Genomic DNA, 23,375 nt, shown 5'->3' with positions numbered 1-23,375 from the left:
TCCTCGCCTAAACGACTCGAACCAACCCGGAACCTTTAAGTCAACTAATCATTCCTGAAAACTTGTTGCGAGGAGTTTCCTCCTGCTTTTCCGACGAGTTCAGATGTTTCTGTAAGAAAAAAAGTAACTTCCTGGGACTAAGGGGTTGTTCCTTCTGAAGGAAAAAAAAAAAAAAAAAAAAAAAAAAGACCGTTGCAAATGTTTCTCGCTCCGACTGCGGCGGTTCCTGCAGGACAGTAACACTCGACTTGTCTTTTCAAACCAGGTAGGACGCAGTCAGAAGGAAAAAGCTGTGCAGATGACTCTCACATTTCTTCCACAAACCTGTCGCGACTCTTTTCACAAAGCTTTGGCAACAGCCCTATCAGTTTTAAATAAGTACTACCAGTTCAGGCTCTGTTTTGACAATTATTTGCACGTAGGTGTTTACTTTGACTAATAACTAACGCTAGCCTTAACATAGTCTGGTGGTGAGCATTTGCAGCAGCACATGACTTCACTCAACTAGCCTATAGTCTTCAGCAGCACTTGTATTTATTTGTGTAAAACAGAACCGCATTATTTTAATAAATAGGTCACGTACCGCAACACTTTTTGCAGTATTTTTTTTTTTTTTTTTCGTTTTAAAAATTAAAAAAAAAAAAAAAAGTCAGATACCACTGAATCCCAGTGGAAGCGAGTTTCTTTTATGGTATTACTCCAATGTTTCTTTTGTTTTATTCGTGTGTTTGAGACATACTAAAAGTTTGTCTGTCTGTGTGTGTGGTACCCAGTCAGGTTAGGAATTTCAGGCAGCTGAGAGCTCCCCCCTTTGCGCACACACACGCATGGACGCACGCACGCACACACACTCCCACAGAGGGGAGGGGAGTCTGTCAGTCCAGGGGGTCTGAGACACACATCGGGTCTGCAGGCAAACAAAAGGTCTGGCCGTGCTTGTGGTTTTAAGCTTAATGAAGCAAACTGCTCAGAGGAGAATACAGGCACTGACAGCTGCTCCGAAGTTAAAGGTCGTAAAATGATCTCCCCCTTACCCTTTAAGAGCATGATTTAGAGCAAATACACAGATATACATTAATGCCTAAATGAGGTTTCCCAGTATTGTAGCTGTCATAACTTCCAGTATCATAATTACCTAGTAATACAGAAACGAGTTATCAATATGACAATAGAGCACTACTCGTGTCCTGATAATCAGTTATATGATTCTCGTACAGGATAAAACCATCTTATGTTTGTCATATGTTACATGTTTAGTAAAACTGATTGCTTATTTCTGATAAAACCTAATAAGGGTCCAAATAATGATTAACTTCATTTAAATTTTAATTATTGGTTAATCTGCCAAGTATTTTCTCAACCAACTGATTAATCTTTTGGTCTGTGAGATATAAAAAAATCTTTTTATATTAATTTCCCAAAGTTGATGTGTTCAAATTGCGCACTTTGTCCAGACCCAGCCTAAAACCCAAATACATACTCAAATAATTATCATAGAAGAACAGCAAATTTTCATTGTTGAAAATTTAGAACAAATCAGTTTTTGGCAACTTGAAAAAATGATTTCAACGATTAATTGATTACCACAGTTGTTGCCAAATAATTTACTGTCAATTAACCTATCCATTATTTGACTACTTGTTTCGGCTCTACAACTCAATAATTGTTACATTTACTGGAAATGAATAGACAACCTTTATTAACCTGTGTTAAAGATTGCAATGATGGTTTATTATTAACTATTATTTATCATTAACTGGAATAATTGCATTGAGAGTAGTGTACCAACAGCTTAACTTCTGTTTAAAGGCAGATAGGCACATATAGACTGTGCGGTTTCAGTTTCCACAAACAGGTACAGACACTGAATGACACACTCACTTCAGTGGTTGACCTCGATGGAGACTGAGATGAAAACCTCCCTTCTCTCTTTTGCTGTGTTAGGAAAAGGAAACATCGAACCACTTTCGCATTTTTACTGTTCAGCGGATTTTCTGTTGAGATTCATGAGCTGAGGTGTACGACAAACTCAGGGTTGATTTGACAGTATTTTCAACAGTGGAAAAATATATTTGACAAGGGATTCTATCTAGTACACAGAGGCACTTTGTTGGTGGTTTTGCTTGTCTGAAGAAAAGTAAAGTATTCTCAAATGTTTTAAAATCTGTTTTACCTGTTAAAGGGAATTTTTCCTTGCCGCTGTCGCCAAGTGCTTGCTCATGGGGGAATGTTGGGTCTCTGTAAATATAACTGTAGGGAGTACAGTCTAGACCTGCTCTTTATGAAAAGGGCCCTGAGATAAGCTCTGTTTTGATTTGGTGCTTTATGAATAAAATTGAATTGAATTGAATGGATTTGAATTATTTGAATTTTCATTAATGCACTCTTCTTCAGGTAATATTACCAGCCATGAATGTGATTAAATGTAGAATTGAAATTAATTTGATTAATCAGAATATAGGTTACAACACTTACTAAGCCTGTTTTGTTTTGCAAGTCAAGAAAACAAGCCAAGGCTCAAAGCGCAAGCTCAAGTTTATTGTTTTTCTCATTGCAATGAAGGGAGAATGTCAGTCAAGGATGAGCCCTATCCAGTGTTACACGGGGCCTGGAGCATGTATGGACAGGTCATGATGAATGTAGGCTAAAAGTACTTTGTTGTCATCATGGGTAAACCCAGAATGCTAGAAGTCTGCTGGACTTAACTGAAGGTTTTAACTCTCTGGACTGCTTAATCTGATTTTGGTAATTGCTACAGCAGACGACCAGTATAATCTTGGTACTGTGATATAGGGCAAAAAATTATCTATTTTTTATATGGTAATAGCATGATAGTTTTGGCCTTTTCCTGTTCTTGAAGACAGTATTCTACTATTACTAGACAATAGACGTGGTTGCATTAGTGATAGTTCCTCAAAATATTCACGTAGGTAAAGATCATTAGAATGCATGACTAGCCATACACCAAAATGTCCTCCTCACCTTGTTCAGTTAAAACTTCATTTCACACCTTCACTCTACAGCCTTGCTAGCAGCACTGTGAGGCTGTGCTTAGGCACAGTGGTACTTTGAGCTAAATGCTAACGTACGTATGCTAACATGCTCATAAAGACGTTTGATGATGGTAATGATGTAAAAGATGTTTATTAGGTATGTTTAACGTGTTCGCCATCTTAGTTGAGAATATTAGCATGCTAAACATTTGCCAATTGGCTCTAAACACAAAGCACAGCTGAGGCTGATGGGAATGTGATCAGTTTTGCAGGTATTTGATCAGAAACCAGTGTAGGGCTGCAACTAATGATTATTTTGATGATTATCAATTCATCTGTAGATTATTTTCTTGCTAATCAGTTAGTTGTTTGTCTATGAAATGTCAGAAAAGTATGAAAAAGGTCTTTTACAAATTCCCAAAGTCCAAGGTGACATCTTCAAATGTCTTGTTTTGTCTGACTAAAAGTCCAAAACCTAAAGATATTCAATTTACTACCATAGAAGGAAACAAGAAAAGTATACATATTTGAGAGACTGGAACCAGAAAATTTTTCTATTCTTTCTTTAAAAAATGACTCAAAATGATTCATTGACTATCGAAATAGAGTAATTTTCTGTCAGTCGACTAATCAATTTATCAATTAATAATGGCAGTATTGAACAGAATACAGTGTTGACCTGATGATGGAGCTATATGAAAACCTAAGGGATCACCAAAGTTTTTACAGGTCATCCTGTGGGGAGCAAGACTGTCTTTTACCAGGTTTTACGATAATCCATCGAAAGGCTGTCGACACATTTCACTTTTCTCTCCTGATTGATGCACAGAAGTACATGGGATCACCTTTTTCTAACTGAGCCCTTCCTGCTTCAAAGTGGTGAGGAGACTACAGGCAATAACGCAAATACTGTACACGTACTTCTCATTTAAATTAACCAAATCTGTTCCAGCTTTGGCAGAAAATGTGGTGTTCATGTATGATCCCATGGCTAAGTGTAAGTGGCTGATTGAGAAGTTTTTAGGGCCTTTACATTTTTGAGTTTTGTCAGCAGGATGTAGAATTAGTTTCATTTTCCAAATTGCCAGCCTTTTAGACAACTGGTTTTAATAATTGTAAGGGTCATATTCATACAGTTGAGCTTCTCATACAGACCAGCCAAATGCTGTCATAGCGAATGGGAAAGGAAATACAGCATCTCAACATGCAGCTGATTAAGAAACCCTTATTTTTACAGTGTATATTTTACCATAAATCCTCACCTCTGAGATATTGTTTCGACAAAACAAAGCTACCGGTCCTTTCACTCTTTGTACTGCAACCAAACCAATAATTTGACATTCAGCTGATAGACACGTGGACTCAGTTTCAATTCATCATTATACAGCTCAAACAGACGCTCAGCTCTAAACATACAGGCAGTCTTTGTTGTTGTGAAGACATGACATGCCATCACCCAGAGTTGGCCCTTAAATTTGCTGACTCATTAGTTGCCCAAGAACAAACCTACATTCCCCCAAATCTCTTTAAGATTAAGGCTGCACACTGCTGTTGTTATTTGTTGGAGGGAAGTTGACCTTTGGCACCAGCACCAATTAACCAGAATGTTTTCAGCACCTGGGATTTTTTTTTAGGGTTTTCTTCACCATCTAGTCTATGTAAATGATCCAAAAACAAACTTGATGTGATTGTATTTGCATCTTCTGTTGTGCCCCCATTTTCATTCTTGCTTTGAAGGCATTTTGTATCAGGAAAGACACTGCCACAGGGCAGGTGAGGCGAGAAGACTGTAAAGGTGTGTGGTTGTTTTTACAGGAGTATTGCTTTGAAACCTGCCATAAACTGGGAGGTCTTTCATTTTGAGAGTGGAGTGAAGCTAATTGAGCTATCCAAGAGATCATGCAGAGGGTGGGGGTTATTAATAACACCAAACACAAACAGGCACAAGCTCAACCTCCTTTCTTTCATCGTGAGCTTGCTATTGTACAGAAGAATTTAGATCCAACTGTATTGTTTCCATGTGCTGAGAGCGAGGGAGAGACGGAGAAGGACAAGGAAGGGGGAAGGGTAGGAAGCCCAACAACAGTTTCTTCTGTATCCTCTGGGAATGCTGTTTGAAGCCTGAGGAAGAAGTGTGTCTGTGAGTTGGAAAGGGGAGAGTGAGCAATCCATAGTGCGGGTGTAGGCAGCATTTAGCCCTCTCGAGTTTTTGTCAAAACACCATAAATACACAGTGAAAGAGGAACACAATGTTCTACAACTTCATATTGAAAGTAATAGTTGCTTTGACTGCCATGAACCATTTATGAGATGAACAGACACCTCAGATCACCAAAGAAAATGTTGGTCAACTCAAATCGTACCCACTCCTCAACCAAATGATTGGTCGCAGGAAAAAAATATGGACGTTATCTCTAGATTAACTAAACCGGCCACAGTGCACTGAGTGCACTCTACCTGGTAGCCCTATTAACCTAAATGAATTCTAAATAAACATAAAAAGCTTGTATTTGCAGCATATGAAATAATTTTAACCTAAGTGTTTTATACTGAAACCCCCCCCACCACCACCACCCACCGAAAATGATGTTGCTTAGCTTTTACTTTATCAGGTTTTGAAATGACTGAATTGTTATTCAGTTTGACACAGCGGCATAGCGCACGTTTCGGCTGTTAAAATTGAAATCTTTGAAATGAACAGAATGACTTAAATTTATCCTAGGCCCACATTTTTGTAGATTTATGAAATGATTAGTATTCTCTTTATCTCTGTAAATAATGTTTAGAGCTCAGGTTATTTGCCCAGCCACACAATTACAGTGTGAAATGTACTGTGAAATTCAATCTTTGGGTTTGTAGACCCATCAAATCCAAGCTCATTCTTATTTTGGTCATAGTTTTTGGTCAAAGATTTGCAAATAGTTATCACTGAGGAAACAGGACAGAAGGGCTGTTTTATCTGGTTTTATTCTTGGGAGTTCTATTCTACACATCCTTCTTTTGTGAAGTGATTATGAAAGTGGAAGTGGTTTTCTTATCTGTCATGGTCCAGGCAGTAAAGGTCCTAACATTTTAATATAGAATTATACTGTATATGACATGATGAGGCACTTAACATTGACTCTTTCATCTTTCTTATTATTATAACAGTTAGAGAGGGGTGGAGTCAAGAGGTGCCAAAATGCCACAGCAGAAGGACATAGTGAAGATAGCCATCCAGATGCCTGGGGCCTACCCCCAGCTCATACAACTGGACCAGGTAATACACACACACACATGCATGCACGCACAGAAAAATTCCAAAAATCCCCTTCTTCAAATCCAAATACCAGTAAAAGGTGGATGAATAAGGTCATGTGTTACTGTGGTTGGTAATAATTAAAAATAACATCTTAGTCATATATAAAGAAATCTCTGTCTGTTCTGCTTCAGCTGGCTGCTGTCAGCTCTGACAGTGAACTACCCTGGAAATGTCTTGCCCTTAGTTTAGCCTTTTCAGGCAGCACCTCCTCTCTGTATGCTTCATTTGCTCATCTTGGTAGACCCAAAGACCACAAGGATGACCTCTACCGTAACCTTAAAGGGATAGGTCTGGACTTTGGTTGTCATGAGTTTAACTGGTAATGTTAGCTCAGGCATTCTGTGGTTTGAGAGAAAAATCTGCAACACGGGCCAATTAACACAGACAAAACGTTTTAACCATCCACAGCACAATACAATGTGTTTTATTTACACAAAGCATCCCTAGTCTCTTTGATGTTGCTTCGAAACTTGACTGGCAGCATCACAGAGGTATAATTAGATCTGAGATGACAACTGAATCAGAGAATAACACAGCAGGTGGTGTATTATCTCATGGATATATTTGTTTGTTTTGTTCTGTATCTTAAAATACTTTTGTTTGGTGATCAGCTGTGCTGCTACTCAAGCTGCCACATCACAAGGTGATCTCTGACCAAAGGACAGCCTGTTTGACTTTCCATGGCTTCATAGAACTAGTACTCATTAATTAAACCTGACCATAACTATTTTGTTTGAGGAGCTTGATGGGGGGTTAACAATCTGTTACCTGAGAGGCTAAATTCAGGGCAAGAAGACATCTTAACCCTGTGAACCAGTCAAATTGAAATGATGACTCGGGCTCTATTATTTATTTTACATTGTTTTATTTTCACACGGTAGCATTGACTGCAGGTTTGGTGATACTGTATATTTCAGGGCCATACATTGTACACAGATTAATTGGCTGATGAAAGTGATGACTGGCAGACAGTTTGTATTTATCTTAACAGCCTAGACCTAAAAAAGAAGAAGATAATATTGGTGCAAAAAAGTATTTGTGTGACAGTAGGGTGTGTGACTATCATCACTTCCTTACCAGGATGTTTGACACAGCTACTGCAGCACAAATTTAAAATAGTTGAACAATGTCATTGCCAAGTCTGGTGAATATGATAAATATATCTGTGATGCCATTAATTGGCTAGTTTGACTAACATGGCCGCTTTTTAACATTTTCTTTGCATTCACTCCCCCTGCTGCATCCTGACAGCCACTATTTAAATTCATGAATTCGTTTTTTTTTTTTTTTTTGCTTATCCACCTACGCAGCCCCAAATGTGTTCAATAATGTCAATACTAAATAAATAAGTCATTATAAAATAAATATGAATGAACTGTGTAACATATATAAATGATTTGTTAAATAATTTGATAAATTATTGAAAGACAACTCAAAATTTTAAAATGTTATTCACTTGACACTTGCCTCTTAAGCAAGCTCAACAACTGCTATCAGATTTAGCCAGTCAGCCCCTGTTAGTAAGAGCAACAACAGTTGTTGATTCAGTTCTGTAAGTCTGTTTGGTAAAACATATGATTATTATATATATATATATATATATATATATATATATATATATATATATATATATATATATATTATATATATATATTATATATATATATATATATATTTATTTATATAATATATATATAATATATATTTATTTATATTTTTATTTATATTTTTATTTTCAATTTAATATTTAAATTTTGGGTTCCGCACTCACCCACCAGTTTTGTTTCTTTCAATTGAGCCAAATGTGATGGTGAGGAAGTTTTCCATGTGTTTCCCAGAAATTTTGGGGAAGTTGTATTTCTTTGCGCAACGTATGACTTGTGGTTTAAACTTTATACCAGACAGCAGTGGTGTGTTCACAGTCACATACTGTACATCACTTGAGAAGATTTCAACAGAGGGAGAATGGATTTAACAGGTACTCCCCAGACTGTCTGGTAATTTCAGCAGTAGGAAAATGCAGCACAATTTAAACTGGAATGGACACAGATCCTAGTTTCACCCATTTTCTAAGCCCTAATACCTCAACCAATATTTTCATGACTTTGTGTCATAAACAGCACAACAGTTGAGCATTCAGGAGTCCTGATTTGGATGTGAATGACCATTCTCTACCCAAAATATTTTTAATTTGGATCACAGCTAATCCTGTCAGCCAAGAGGAATCCCTTAAAAAGTTCTTATTGGCCCTGCCATCTTCATTAAACACCTCTGATAGGTCGTCCTTCTTGGCTGCCACTAATAACAGAGCGTCCACTGGGTCTACCACAGAACCCGAAGACATTTTGATTGGTTGACCGCGGCGGTGACCACTAATAGCAGGATAGCTAAGAGTCAGACATGGAAGTAGTCTGGCTTTTATTTACGTACAAAGAGGGATCTGGGCACTGAGGGGAACTTTGTTCAAAAAGCGCTGGGGAGCTCTTGGATTTCCTCTTCTCAGCAAACAGGGTTTGCAGCCAGCGAGAATAGCTGTGGTACCATGATCCCATAAAAGCGTGTTATTACTGGAGCATGTGTTCAGCTCCCTGACAGAGGAAATACTTTGATAGTAGAGTCTGCTAAGTCCTGTTGTTATGACCCACATGTATGCAGCAGGTGTGTGTTTTGTGATGTGTAAATGTATTTACCTGTGTGTGTGTGTGTGTGTGTGTGTGTGTGTGTGTGTGTGTGTGTGTGTGTGTGTGTGTGTGTGTGTGTGTGTGTTTGTGTGTGTGTGTGTTTGTGTGTTTGTGTGTGTGTGTGTGTGTATGTGACTATATACTATTTGTTGTGTCTCTACGCAGAAAAAGCCTCTGTCTGCTGTAATAAAGGAGGTGTGTGATGGGTAAGTTGATGATGGCTCTCCTGTCTGTGAGGTAACATTTGACATCATTATCATTCAACTTTTTGTGTTATTGTGTAATCGTTAATATCTGTGTGTGTGTGTGTGTGTGTGTGTGTGTGTGTGTGTGTGTGTGTGTGTGTGTGTGTGTGTGTGTGTGTGTGTGTGTGTGTGTGTGTGTGTGTGTGTGTGTGTGTGTGTGTGTGTGTGTGTGTGTGTGTGTGTGTAGCTGGAATCTCCCAGGTCCAGAGAACTACGCTCTGCAGTATGCTGATGGAGTGCAGACATACATCACTGAATCAGTGAGTCACATCTATGTACACATCAATGCATATATTTATTTACATCAGGGAACCAGTCCGGTAAAGGGCTGAGCACATCCTGAAGAAACTGAGCAACAGACCTGAGTCAGCCCTTCGGATGTTTCTATATTTAAGATGAGAATGGTAAATCATATTTAAGATGTCAAAGCACAGCAATGAATCAGAGACTCATTACTTTATCAGCATTTTGAGACCTCTGTGTGCTTTTGTTTGTATTTCCCTTGCATCCAAAAGTACACGAAAACACTTGAGATAGAGCCCAGGTCACACAGTATCATTAAAGCTATTAGAAGTGAGTGTGAGACAGACTGAAAAAGCAAGAGGCAGAGAGAGAGAGAAAGAAAAAGAGATAAGCAACTACACTCATCTTCTTGGTGTCAAGTGGCCTTTTGAAACAGTTGCTACTGGAAGCCCTCCCCCTCTTTTGAGGTGAAGGCAGAATTGTAGAAGTCACTACAATGCCACCAGAGAAAGATGCTATTATTTATTGTATTATTTATTGTATAAAAGCTTAGTGAGACTGTCATAATAATGCTTCTGTTAGAGTGTGAAACACACAGTGGGGTTTACTTTTAGTTCTGCTAGAGCTGATACAAGGATGCTAACTTTCAGACTCTGAAGTTGGTGAATGTAAAAATCTCTTTAGACACCCTGTTAAGGTGAAATGATTAGAGATACTGGGGCATCCTGGCAGCAGTCTTGAGCAGGTCCCTTTACGATCATTCTCTACAGCTGGCTTTCCAACAGAGGCAAAAAACAAAAAAAACCTTTCTGGTCATACCAATAAGCACTGACAGTCTGACATATTTTCATGAAGTTGGAATTAGCTAACTGTGTAATACTAGTAAAACTAAGAAGTCTTGAACTTTTCTTTGACTTGAATAACAATCTAGAAAGTGAGCATACGTGCGAATTTATGCGTGTGTGTGGGGCCAACTAATTTCTATCCCTGTATGTTTTATTTTCTCTACCTTGCTGTCTAAGTGTCACTGTATATGTTGGTATGTTTTAGTTTTCAACAGCTTTTAAATACTTTGTCCTCTGCATACATGTGTGTGTTTGTTTGTGCGGTGTAGAATCGTCTGGACATTAAGAATGGCTGCATTCTGCGTCTCACCAAGGCACCGGTGAGTCTACAGCCAACAGGCTTTCAGCCACTTTCCTCTTTCACCTCCCTCTTCTCACATTCTTCCAACCCTCTGTCTGACATTCTCTGTAGCACTCTTTCATTTACCTTCTGCATGCAGCAAATTTACAGAATAAGCTGCATGCCCAGACAATAGAATGAGTCAGCATTGATCTGTCTCTGCCATTGCAAGTAGCTGCATTTTAAAGAAACAATACCATGAAAAACTAGGAAAGGAGAAAATTGTTCAGCATTGTGTTTGTGAGCACATGTTTCTTTTTGCGTGTTTTGTTGATGCTGGTGACTGCAGGGTCGCTGTGCAGAGGACTTGTTCAAGGGCATCCAAAGCTCAGACTCAGGCGTGCGCTGCGATTCGCTGAAGGAACTGGCGAGCGTTTCCACAGACGTGACTTTTGCTCAGGAATTCATCAGCCGAGACGGACACCTCTTATTGGTCAAGATAGTAGAGGAATCTAATGAGTTAGTACTCTGTGTGTGTGTGTGTGTGTGGGTGTGTGTGTGTGTGTGTGTGTGTGTGTGTGTGTGTGTGTGTGTGTGTGTGTGTGTGTGTGCGTGTGTTTTTGTGTGTGTGTGTGTTTTTGTGTGCGTGGGTGTCTGTGTTTGCTTAGTTTCCTTGGATGGCGTGGAATGCTGTTCCTCAGATAGATATCACTGGTGCTGAGGGGTGAAGTGGTTTCTGCACATGTAGCAGCAGATCCCACTGAGCTAAAACTGTATACAAAAAAAAAACATGGAATGTACCTGCTGAATACTGTATATTTAAGGCTACAAATGTGAGACTGTATCCTAGAGAAAGAAATGTTTCCTCCCGTTTGTTCCTAACTATCTCTTCTAATTTTGGTTAAAGCATGTTTGTTGAATTATGACACTGACGAACGTTAATGTAGCATGCAGGGACAGCACAATAAGCTGAATCCTGGGTGCTCTGACATGATGGAAATGTTTTAGGGTGCATTAGTATACATTAGTATAAATATTTACACTTTAAGCAGGTAATTGAAGTTCAGAGTCAGTGCATGTGTGTGTGAACGATTTATACTTCTCTGTGTTTAAGTCCACATAATATTTCTTCCTGTGTGTGCCTGCATCATTCAGGAGTAATGTGATCATGACCCACACACTGACAGGCTTCATGGAACTGATGGATCACGGGATAGTTTCTTGGGAGAACCTTTCATCTGTCTTCATCAAGAAGGTGCTGTATCTGCTGCTGCCTGTCTTTTGTTTTGTCACAGATTTCTTTTCTCAATGACTGTAGCTGCGTTCTCTCTTCCAAAATTCCCACCTTCTTACTCCGTTCACTCCATTCCCTTCCTTTTTTCTCTCCTGTCAGATTGCCAGCTTTGTCAACGCCAAGCCGACCGATGCATCAATACAGCAGGTGTCCTTGGACATCCTGGAGAGCATGGTGTTGAGCAGTCACAGCCTCTTCCTGCAGGTCAAACATGAAGTCACCATGGAGAGGCTTATTGCTCACCTTCAGGTGTAAGTAACAGATAAATTTGGGCTCACTCTTAGAAGCCAATCATAAATTCACAGAACACTTACTTACTTACTTAATTCCATTTCAAATTGACACAGTGTCTTACTCTGCAAAAAAAAAAAAAAAAACTGCTGTTGAGTAAATTGAAAGAAAAACCAGACCCTGACAAAGTGAAACCTCAGTGTGGTTATGAGGTGGCAGGCTGATAAGTAGCAGCATAGTCTCTGTAACAGGAAGTTTTAAACTATGTAAAACACTAGTACTGACAATATAACAGTTACAGACGTAATATACTGATGTGGGGATTGAAAACTTGAAAGCAAGAACACTGTTTAATCTAATCCTGTCTTTTCTTTCTAAACACACCTTTTCATACAGCCCTGAAACATCATATTGTCTGTTTGTCTCATATCGTCCTCTCTGACTTCTTTCAGGACAAATCAGCAGATACAGACCAAAGCCATGGCCCTACTCATGGCCCTACTACAGACAGCCGGAGACTCAGACAAACAGGTGCTGCTGCAGTCTGTTTCTTGCTTTCAGACACTGTTCCTCTTCTCCTTGTAGCTATTCAAACTCACAAGCATGTAGACAAATAGGTGTTTAGTTTGTTTCCTGAGTTTTCTGTTTCTCCCAGTCAGTGCTGCCTGCAGCTGTAAATCAGTATGCACTGTGCATTCTACAACTTAGCGGATTTTCATTTTCAGTTGTCCTAACTCTTTACTATGAGACATTTCTGTACTGATGGGAAGCTCTGAAACTTCAAGCTGTGATTGGCATGCTTGTGACTTGGGGTACAGGGTGTTTACTTTTGCATCAGCCTGACCATTATTGTACATACGAGTAAGAGTCCTGTAAGCACCAGCTCTGCCAGAACGCTGGAAATGATCCATCTATCTCATTCTGTCTGGACAGGCAAGGCTTTCTCTCCCTCTGTTCGGTTCCTGCTCCTCTCTTATTGTACGGAAACAGTTCGCTTATTCAGCCCTTCGTCTCTTTTTTGCCTCAGGCTCTCTTTGTTTCTCTCACATACAGACAGACGCACACACACACACACAAACACACACACACTTCCTCAGTTTTACAGTAAATCAACAAATCCACCCTTCTTATCAGTGCAACCAATCCAAGAGCAAATTTGAGTTTGAGTCAGAGGCATGTACCAGCAAGTGATGGTTTCGTCACAGAGGTCAAAGTCCCAGACAGACTAACCCTTGTCCCACCCACTGGTGTGTTACTGACACTATATTGCCACCCCGAGTTAGAAACATGTCATTGCACCTTATTAATGCATTTTACTGGTGCTCACTTTGTTTTATCTTTTCCAGGATATGTTTGCATTCCTGAATAAGAAGAATCTCCGTCAGTACATTTATAAGGTAAATTATCTTCCTATTTACATTTGCATTTCATATAGTTTTTGGTATTTCATTGACAATATAATAAAAGAAGACCTCTATGTTGTGCAGTTGTGAATGTTAATAAACCCACACTTTGACTTATTGAAGAAAATTGCGTGTTTGTTGCAGAACATCATCCATAGTTCTGGTTCAGTCCAGGATGAGATGGCCCACTACCTCTATGTCCTACAGTCAGTTACTTTGAATCACCTGGAGCCTCGCATGAGAACCCCACTGGACTGTTACAGCCAGGTGAGCTATAACATGAGGAGTCCGGCTCAGAGAGAAAACACCTGCTGCTGCTTGTCATTTCTCTGACTTCCTGTTAGACCGACACACGTCATTTTTAACAATTTAGGTATTAGATCATTTGATTTACGATTCCTTTTCTGAACCTTAAACTGTTCATGGCTAAAATGTAATCATTCCCCAATGATTACAGATCTTGATCTGCACCAAAATGTAATGAGCTGTTCCTTGGCCCAAAGCCAGTTTGTTTATTTTTCTGGGCAAATCTCTAATCTTTCACCTCACTAACTACGTTTTAGACAAATAGAACTAAATAGGACAATAAATCCTTTGTGGAAATTTTCAGATACACCAGCTGAAGACTTTGTGCATGGCAGTGACTTAAGTACATAAATATCAATACTGACGTTTTTTTAGGTTTAACAACACAACAGTTTGAAACATTTAAACACTGTTAGAAGTTAACAGCTATCTTTTATCTGCATCTTCCCGCTGTGACACCAGGAGCAAAGAGACATCCTTCACAGTTTGCGGCAGGCAGCATTTGAGACAGAAAGCGAAAATAGTCTGAGCCACGAGAGGCGACGCTCGCTCTGTGCTAAAGAGTTCAAGAAACTGGGTTTCTCTGTAAGTGTCTGCTGACAGAACTCATTCCGTGACGTTTGTCTGTCAACTTTCATCATATTACTGTCAGTGTCATTAGTTATGTCTCTGATCCTTTCCTTTCAGAACAACAGTAACCCTGGTCAGGACTTGGTGCGAACGCCTCCTGGTCTTTTAGCTTTGGACACTATGTTTTATTTTGCCTCACGCTATCCTGATGCCTACAGCAGGGTGAGCATGATTTCCAAAAAAAACATTGAACTCAAAAAGCACTGAACTCTTTAACAGTTTCAAGAGTTTTTCTTTATTTTGGCCTTTAACACCATGATTGATTCGTTGTATGATTAGCTAAGTTTCTAATTGTTTCCCACTCCCAGTTTGTCCTGGAGAACAGCAGTAGGGAGGATAAACACGAGTGTCCATTTGCCAGGAGCAGCATACAGCTCACACTCATCCTGTGTGAAATTCTTCGTATTGGAGAGCCACGTAAGTTCACCTCCAACCTGCTACTGTCAGAAAATTTTCTATAACCTCTGGCCAGACCATCTCTAAGACTGAGAATCTTTCATTTTGTTGCTTTCATCCTCCATCTCCTCCATCTCTCCCTGTTTTGCAGCCTCTGAGACGGGATCGGACTACCATCCCATCTTCTTCAGTCAGGATCGGCTCATGGAGGAGCTTTTCTGTGTCTGCATCCAGCTGCTCAACAAGACCTGGAAGGAGATGAGAGCCACACAGGAGGACTTTGACAAGGTACAATAGTCTAGCATAGCATAGCATGGTTTGCTCCAAGTTCAGTCCTGGACACCATCATCATCATCATCATCACGTAGTCCTGCATGCAGGTATGATGGCTTAAAATTAATCCAGCTTTCTTTTGACTTTAAGGATTCCATTAAATTCTTGAGTATGATGACCATAGATGAAACTCCCCAGAGCTATATTTTGTAGCCACAACATTACTTCAGCCCTCTTTTTAATTATGGTAATTATAACATATACAGTTTCAAGGGACATCCTGTCACAGTTCAGTACATAAATGTGCTGGAAGGTTGGACCACATCCTAGTTGTACTTCAGCAGTGTCCCAATATCCATCTCAATACCCAATCAGGGAAACGTAATTTCCTCTCAAAGGACCCCAGTAGTAAGTATACTGTGTTCAGTGGCAGATGACTCAATAATCAGTCCATAACACGAGCTGTGTTTCCTTAAGATACAGTAGGCATACATAAATAAATAAATAAAAAATAGTCATTGCAAAGTGATCCTGTAAGGAGAGTCCAGTCTGAGGCTGAAGGACCAAGCTGAATTCCCTGAATTCACGATTTTTGAAACCAGCTTATTGTTTTGTTCTGCTGGACGTGCGTGAGGATGAGAGTTGATTCAAGGTCTTCCCACACAGATGGGAAAGATTTTTGCTTTGCTAAGGGAAATTTTTATGTTTTATGTTTTTATGTTGTTTTATGTTCTCTGCTACAACAACAAACTGCTGTTGAATCGTTGGTCTAGCGTGGCTCAATGTCATGTAGACCATCACTGTTTGTAAAAAAAAAAAAAAGGTGACACGGGGTGTTTCAGATCCATGCCTACCATGGCCAGAACTTCTCCGTTTACTGCAAATCCTGCAAACAAATCTCATGACATAGCAACACGGTGCTTCCCATGGAGTGCTTACACTCATTTGCGGTAGGCCACCATGTCGGACAGACCCCAGCTCAAATACACTTCCATAAATGTTGAAAGTGGTCATCGCCTTGTATCTAATCACTGTTTCACTATTCTAATCCTTGATGTTTGTCGGTCTGGGACTGAGCAACAAAGCAGTTATTACCTCACTCTGTGATACAGTCCTCAAGTTGTTGATTCTTATGTTGAACATTAACAACATGAATCATGTATAACAGAGCCTTAACAGTTCTCATTTTATATGTATCTTTCCAGGCATTACAGCTTTTATCAAGATAAATCAAGCCCACCTTGAATTATGTTAATGAACTATGAAAATCGTATTCAAGCAAATCTTTTTAAATTTAACAGTAGAGCAAGCAAACCAGTAGAAATTAGGCCTGTTTTACAGAAATCAGCTGAAATGAGAGCCTTTTAAACAACTTTTTATGGTGGATTTATGTAACTTTGCACTTTAGTGACGCCGTATAGGTTTATTCTTATGTTAAGTATCCCCAACCTGCCCCCACAGACAGCATTTAGGAATACACAGTGACCTTACAACCCCAATGTAGTACTTGTGCTATGGTAATAGTTTGAGCCAAGCCTTGAGCAGTGGGGTCTTGTCTGGGGGAAATATTGAGAGTCCAGTTGCCCTGAAAGAAAGAGTGGTTGAGCTTTTTTCCCGAGTTGCATTTCAACATCTCACACAGCCATCCGTCATCACCAAAGCGCTCTCCTGATAGTCATAAAACTCAGTGACCCTTTGACCTGTCAGGAGCAGCCCAGTGTTCTGAGTGCCAGGACAACAGACCGGCCTTTTGTTTTTGCCCTCGGCCCCCTACCCAGGGTGCTTTGGGGCAAGGACAAAGGGCATTAGGTGGACAAAGAGAAGCGTGGTAGGCGGCAGAAACAGAGGGAGAAGGAAACGAGGAAAACAAAGCACCCAGGGCATCAGCAGTAATTACACAACAACAGAGGGAACGTAAAACCTCTGGAAACAATATGAGAGGGAGAGAATGAGAGGGTTGGACTGGAGGGAGCAGTGTGCGAGAAAAACCAAAGAAAAGAGAGGTGGTGGTGCTACATGTGATATTGCAAATTTAGGTTTTGTTACTTAGAGAAGGAAATGGACATATTTGTGTTGGTGCGTGACTGCTTCTCAAAAACCCACTCACACACTCCCTCCATCAAATCACGTAATCAATGTATTTGCGTAGCTCTATACACCGCATGTGATAACGGTCATCCTCCATGAGTGCACACAAACACAGACACAGACACACACAGATACATGCATTTAGCATACATGCACATGCTGCAGGGTTTTAGGGAACAGAGACAGCTGCCAGTCATTGCTCCCATTGGCCAGATGAGCTAAATGACAGAGGGGCCGGACCGGGAGGGTGTGCATGTGTTTGAGAATATCAGGGTGTCTGTTTACAAAACATCCACAGGCCTGCACCTCTCCTGTAATGTAGGTGATATCTGTGTCTCTCTCCCTCACTTTCACCACTTGTCATCCCCATCACATTTTTCTGATTGTTGAAGACGGGTGGAATTCGAAGTTTGGTCTGAAATATTTTTCAAAATAGTCAACTGAAGGATAAAAGATGGAGGTAAGATTGGGTTTTGGATTTTTTTTTTTTTTTTTTTTTTTTTTTGTCGTTTTTTACTGGGTTGTAATGCGCATTAGTGGTTTGTTTTTCTGTAGGTACTGATTAGTTAATAGTACAAAAAGTTGTTAAAAAGGTAACACTTGGCAACAGAAGTGATTTATAGCATGAGAGTTAAGATGACGTAACAGTGTCTGAAAAGCGGCTGTCTGAAACTCATGTCATGTGAAAATTGCTGAACACCAAGATTATTTTGGCTCAGGGGGCTCGAGCAGGCAGTGACAGTGTGAAACTCTAGTCACTTGTTTTTTTTCCTGCATGTTCACACAATATAGAATGACAGTCTGGATTTCACTGTCTGCACTTCCAGTGCTGCCAGAGAGATACAGTCTGTCATTCTATGTGGTCGTAAACAGTTTGGTCACTTTAAAAAGCCATGTCGGATGGTAACAAGCCTTTGTCTTCAGCGCTCAAGGAACATCTAACAAGTACATTTCTGAACTTACATGATCAGATTGCCACAGGATTTCAATATCTACTTTTGGTTTCGTAATGTATGTAAATCAGTGTATAGAAGATACTGTGTTGTAGCAGACTAAATTAGCACATAACCATGTGGAGACAAGTCTGGACAGAGCTTTACCGAATGGGTCAAATTACACTTCAGTCAGTGATTGCTCACAATCAAAGTGGGTGTGAACAGGAATGATCTAGGTCAGCAGAGCCGCTTTTGTGTAGACAAACGGTGCTGGAGTTGGCTTGGTCCTGTAGCACTATCGATTTTTATATAGATTTTCGCAAGTACTGAAGGGAGCTATAGATTTTACTCACATGCAAGTACACAATTTGACCAACTGCCCTGAGCTATTGTTTCAGGGTAGCTGGGGTCACCCCTCCGTGGGAGCTTCAGTTTAACAAGTCATGCAGAAAACACACACACACACACACACACACACACACACACACACACACACACAGACACACTCAAAAATCACACGGATGTAGCTAATGCTGAGTCAGTGTTACAGCAGATGAATAAGGAGGGACTTGTTTACAAATTCGTTTTTAAATTAAATGTTTATTAGGTATTTCATCTGCAGATAACACCCAGTTATAAGAGTGAACCCCAGGGTGGCTGGTTTGGTGTTGGTCACATGTTGCGGTTAATTAGGTGAATAAAGAGCAAACCCCTCAATGACTGGCCTCTGTATGAGTAAGAGTGAAGGGGAGGTGGGTGTAGGCTTACTTGATTTGACAGTGTGAGCATGGCGGGAGTTGGCTTTTGAACTTAAAACTGATCATAAAAGTATGCGGGAAAATAAATGAATGGATCTGAGCCAGAGGGTGTGGCTTAGAAGGAGTATTGAATGATAGAGTGGAGGAAAGGAAGTGAGGTACTCGTCCCGATTGAACAGCCAGTAAGCTGCGTTTATTTTCAATCAATCCATGGTCCATGTTCCAGCCTAGTAAACAGCAGAAACTTCTCATTTGGGTTTTAAAGGTCAAAGGTGATGGTTAGGGGCTTTTCATTCTTAACAAAAATAGTATGGTACAGTAAAAAGTGCACCAGGTATTTCCTGTATTTCTCTAATTTTGAAATAAATTCTTCCTTTCTTGGTCACAAGTTTGACCTTCCTGTGAGGTTCATCTGAACTTCTGCAAAGTTTGGCATGTAAGTTCACTCTTGGCCATGGGAACTCTGTCTGATGAAATGAACTTTTTCAACCTCATCTCACAGTCTTCATCAATGAGTGATAAAGAAGATTGTTCAATGCAATCAAAAGCTTGGAAAAAGCTAGTAAGTGGAGCTTTGAGTTTGAATATATAATAATAAGGAAATACAATGGGCTGCCTGTAACAAATTGTGAAGACCTTAAACTTGATGCAAACACAAGAAGAAAAAATTAAGCCCCCCCCCCCATACTCTCATCATCTGAATTTATACAGCATTTCTTTTCTGTTGGTGACTTCTTCTGATGTGTACATGTTGTGAATGGAGTACAATTCCTCAGAGGGGTTATCTTAGCACTCAGCCGCATACAACTGCTCTTTCTTTTTGAAGGCCACTTGAAACCGAAGACAAATTCAAAACGAGGGGCAACATTTATTGGGGAGAGCTGCAAGGGACAAAGCCCAAATATAAATACAAGTCAAAAAAACTGAACTAAACATTGTTTCCCAACACCTGTTCGTACCGCTCATCCCTCCCAGCTAACACAGGAGATTAATCAGCCTTCGTGCAACGGTATGTAACCATCTCTCTTTCCCAATGTCTCCATCCCCAGGTGATGCAGGTGGTGAGGGAGCAGATCACCAGGACCTTGTCCAGTAAGCCGACCTCCCTGGAGCTCTTCAAGAACAAAGTCAACGCTCTCAACTACAGCGAGATCCTTAAACTGCGGCAGACAGAGCGGCTGCACCAGGAAGAGACTCTTGCTCCACCTGTACTGTGAGTTGCAGGATGTTTCGGGACTAGATTCTAGTCCTCGATGAACCATTTCACGTGTGCATTTCCTTGTTGCCTTGTCTCAGTCCTTTGCTTTAGCTACAAGGCAGAGAAAATGTCCCTTTCTATAGTTAATACTGATTGCTAATTATGTTTAGCATTAGAAAAGAAATCAGATCACTTAAGAGAATGATTATTTAGTCTAGAAATATTTTTTGAAGTGGAAACAGTTAAATTTATGTTCAGACTGGCTACTAGATGAAAGCGAGTTAGAGTGAACGTTTTTTTGTTTTTTTTAAATCTGATTAGCCTTTATATATTGTAGTTTCAGTGACATTGTGAGGCACACGAGGTTCCAGGGTTTAGTTATTTATGTAGATATTTTTGGTGGTTTCATTTCCTTGTGTTACAATTAACAGTTTGGGATTCTTGTCATTGAAGTTTTTTTAAAACGTAGAAAAAGTAAAGCAGCACAGTATCTATAGCACAACCTGATCAGCTACTCTAATGGCGACTCCACATACCGTAGTTTCCACCCCTATGGAATCAGCTGCTAGGTCAGCAGCCATACTGTTGTTTATTATGCAGCTGTTTGTCACTAAACACTAAGTGTAACAGTGTGCTGCTGTCATGTTAAGGGTTATCCATGCAGGTTAGGTTTATAGTCGTCAGAGGTTGCTGCCTGCACCTCAATCCCCATTTTATTTCCCATTAAAAAATAATGATGAAAAAAATTGATCATGGTGATACATTTTATTTAATCTTGCGTGACTTACATGTTGTGGTTTGGTTGTGATTTTGCCACCATGTCTGCATACCTGAGTTTCTTCGCAACAAAGTGGATTCTAATGTAATATGACAAAGCATTTCTTTGTGTGTGTGTGTGTGTTGTTTTTTGTTTTTATTTTTCTTTCCAGTGAGCTCAAAGAGCGCCTGAAGCCAGAGCTGCTTGAGTTGATCCGCCAGCAGAGACTCAACAGGCTGTGTCAGGGAACGATGTTCAGGAAGATTAGCAGCCGACGCAGACAGGGTGAGAAGCAAGCACACACACTCTCACACACACACCCAAATGACAGCACACTGTTGCTTGTCTGGCCAACCCTTGTGATTGGCCATTTTTCCCTCAGATAAACTGTGGTACTGCCGCTTGTCACCCAATCACAAAATGCTTCACTACGGCGATGTGGAGGAAGACACGGACAATCCACCAATAGAAACACTTCAAGAGAAGAGTGAGTTGAAGCTGGGCTGTGGCTGGATAAATGTGAAGATTTACAACCTTTCTGTATTTAAGTTAATAAACAAAATAAAGATAATGATAACATTCGTAATTGGAGCCCTGATCAAAGTACTTGAATTACGTTAACTTGATTCTCTGTGTTCATTACTTTCCTTCTCATCCACCTCCTTCAGTTCCAGTAGCAGATATCAAGGGCCTGCTGACAGGAAAAGACTGTCCTCACATGAAAGAGCACAAAGGCAAACAGAACAAGGTCAGCTGCTCTTATCTTTTCAGATCATGGTCTTGTTCCCATCGCGTCGGTTGCATAACAAACAAGAAGTCTCACTGTGTTTGTGTGTGCGTTCCTTCCTCGCTGTAGGAGGTGCTGGACCTGGCATTTAGCATCACATATGATGTAGAAGAGTACAGTCTGAACTTCATCGCGCCCTCCAGAACTGATGTGAGTCTGGTTCTGATCTTACCTATGTCCCAACATTTCCAGATATTGTTTGGGCACATTTTCCTCTTCATCACAGAGTCGTCTTTTCTGTGTTTTTCTAATAATGTACAGTGAGAATAAACCGCCTACTTACTGTCTTTCCACTTCTGTCAGTTCTGCCTGTGGACAGATGGACTGAGCGTTCTCCTAGGCCGGGAGATGAGTAGTGAATCCATGCGCAGCGAGCTGGAGATCCTCCTCTCTATGGAGATTAAGCTCCGCCTCCTGGACCTTGAGAACGTCCCCATCCCCGACAGCGCGCCCGTCGTTCCCAAACCTCCGAGCAACTACAACTTCTGCTACGACTTCAGCCAGACTGAGCAGTAGAGTGTTTGGACAAGTGCAACTAGGATGTGAGAATGTGTAAATATATACATATATATATATATATCTTATATATGTGTGTGTGCGTGTGCGTATGTCTGAAACAAGATGCTTGAATGAGGTGTGACTTGACCTGTGCATCCGTGCACTTATTAACAGATTCATAACCCTGACATCAGAATTTTCTTCTGTGGTCTGGTTGAAACAATAAAAACATGGAAAGAGTTTCTTAAACTACAGTAGCAGTTGTGGGTAGGAATCAAAAGGAACCAAATGGCTATCGGCTGTACTCATGCTGCAGATTATCACTCCTCATCTGGGAAAGAACTTTTTTTTCTGTACTTAATCAGTTGATGTTCAGCTGTCCTCCTTTCAGTTCGTCAGCTGTCCGGAAACAGAGACTTGGATAAATGAGATTTGTGATGTTATATAATACCAACACTCAAGTAATGGTACTTTAATTTTGTTTTGTAATCAGTTTTTATATTTCTAAATATATCTATAACTAGGTATGAGGCTGCTTATTACTGGTTGAGGCTATAGATGCTTTGATCTGGTTGTGCTAATTTCAGTTAAATTCTTGTCCTTGCATCTTTGGTGTTTTGTTCGGTTTTTTTTTTAAAATGGGCATTAACTACAACACAGTACTTTCTCGGAATGTGGTACGTTAGACTAATTTCCAACGTGTGACATAGAAATGTTGGACAATAATTTGCTTAAATATACCTATAGGTACTCACCTTTGTAAGGATCCCAGTGATTATTGTGGAGCAGAGATCCTCTGAAAGCTCTTCATGACGTATTATTTTACAGCAGTGCAGATCTGCATTAGGTACCAAACTGACTCTCTTTTTTGTTATTAAGAGGAACAATAAGCAGTTGTACCTTTGCCACACTCAACAGTTTGAAAATGACAAAAAAAAAGTAAAAAACAAGCGTGTAACACGTTTTATATCCAAACAACAGTCATCCCTATGAATCTGTATGAGACAGAAAGCAGTCGATGATCTTTAGGTTTGCCTGAGCTGTCTTGCATCAAACCCTGAACTCTAAATCTGATTAATGTCACACAAGGTAATTATTATAGTGTGATGGAGGTGACATGCTCAGTTACAGTTTGCCACACTCAGACTCAGCAAGCATTCAGTGGTGACAGTCTAAGCAGCTACTTATGAACTGACACAGGTGTACAGTATACCACATAGTGTGTTTGAGTGT

At 40.1% G+C, this 23,375-nt stretch overlaps 1 protein-coding gene across 1 annotated transcript; it reads left to right on the top strand.

Annotated features, from left to right (window-relative positions):
* The first annotated feature begins 16 nt into the window (after window positions 1-16).
* Window positions 17-23,052, top strand: elmo3 (engulfment and cell motility 3). Its single transcript, XM_040132604.1, has 21 exons — window positions 17-265; window positions 6,144-6,252; window positions 9,141-9,181; window positions 9,408-9,480; window positions 10,578-10,628; window positions 10,938-11,107; window positions 11,744-11,843; window positions 11,982-12,133; window positions 12,566-12,644; window positions 13,460-13,510; window positions 13,661-13,783; window positions 14,285-14,407; window positions 14,510-14,614; window positions 14,761-14,869; window positions 15,000-15,136; window positions 19,952-20,115; window positions 21,030-21,142; window positions 21,240-21,344; window positions 21,526-21,605; window positions 21,714-21,794; window positions 21,948-23,052. Exons 2-21 carry the CDS (start codon window positions 6,175-6,177, stop codon window positions 22,158-22,160), a joined length of 2,148 nt encoding a protein of 715 aa, XP_039988538.1. The 5' UTR covers window positions 17-265; window positions 6,144-6,174; the 3' UTR covers window positions 22,161-23,052.
* Window positions 23,053-23,375: the final 323 nt, after the last annotated feature.

The sequence above is a fragment of the Xiphias gladius genome, chromosome 8 (assembly GCF_016859285.1).
Source record: "Xiphias gladius isolate SHS-SW01 ecotype Sanya breed wild chromosome 8, ASM1685928v1, whole genome shotgun sequence".
Lineage (NCBI taxonomy): Eukaryota > Metazoa > Chordata > Actinopteri > Istiophoriformes > Xiphiidae > Xiphias > Xiphias gladius.
The sequence above is the reverse complement of the archived record's forward strand: the minus strand, read 5'-3'. Positions and strand labels throughout refer to the sequence as shown.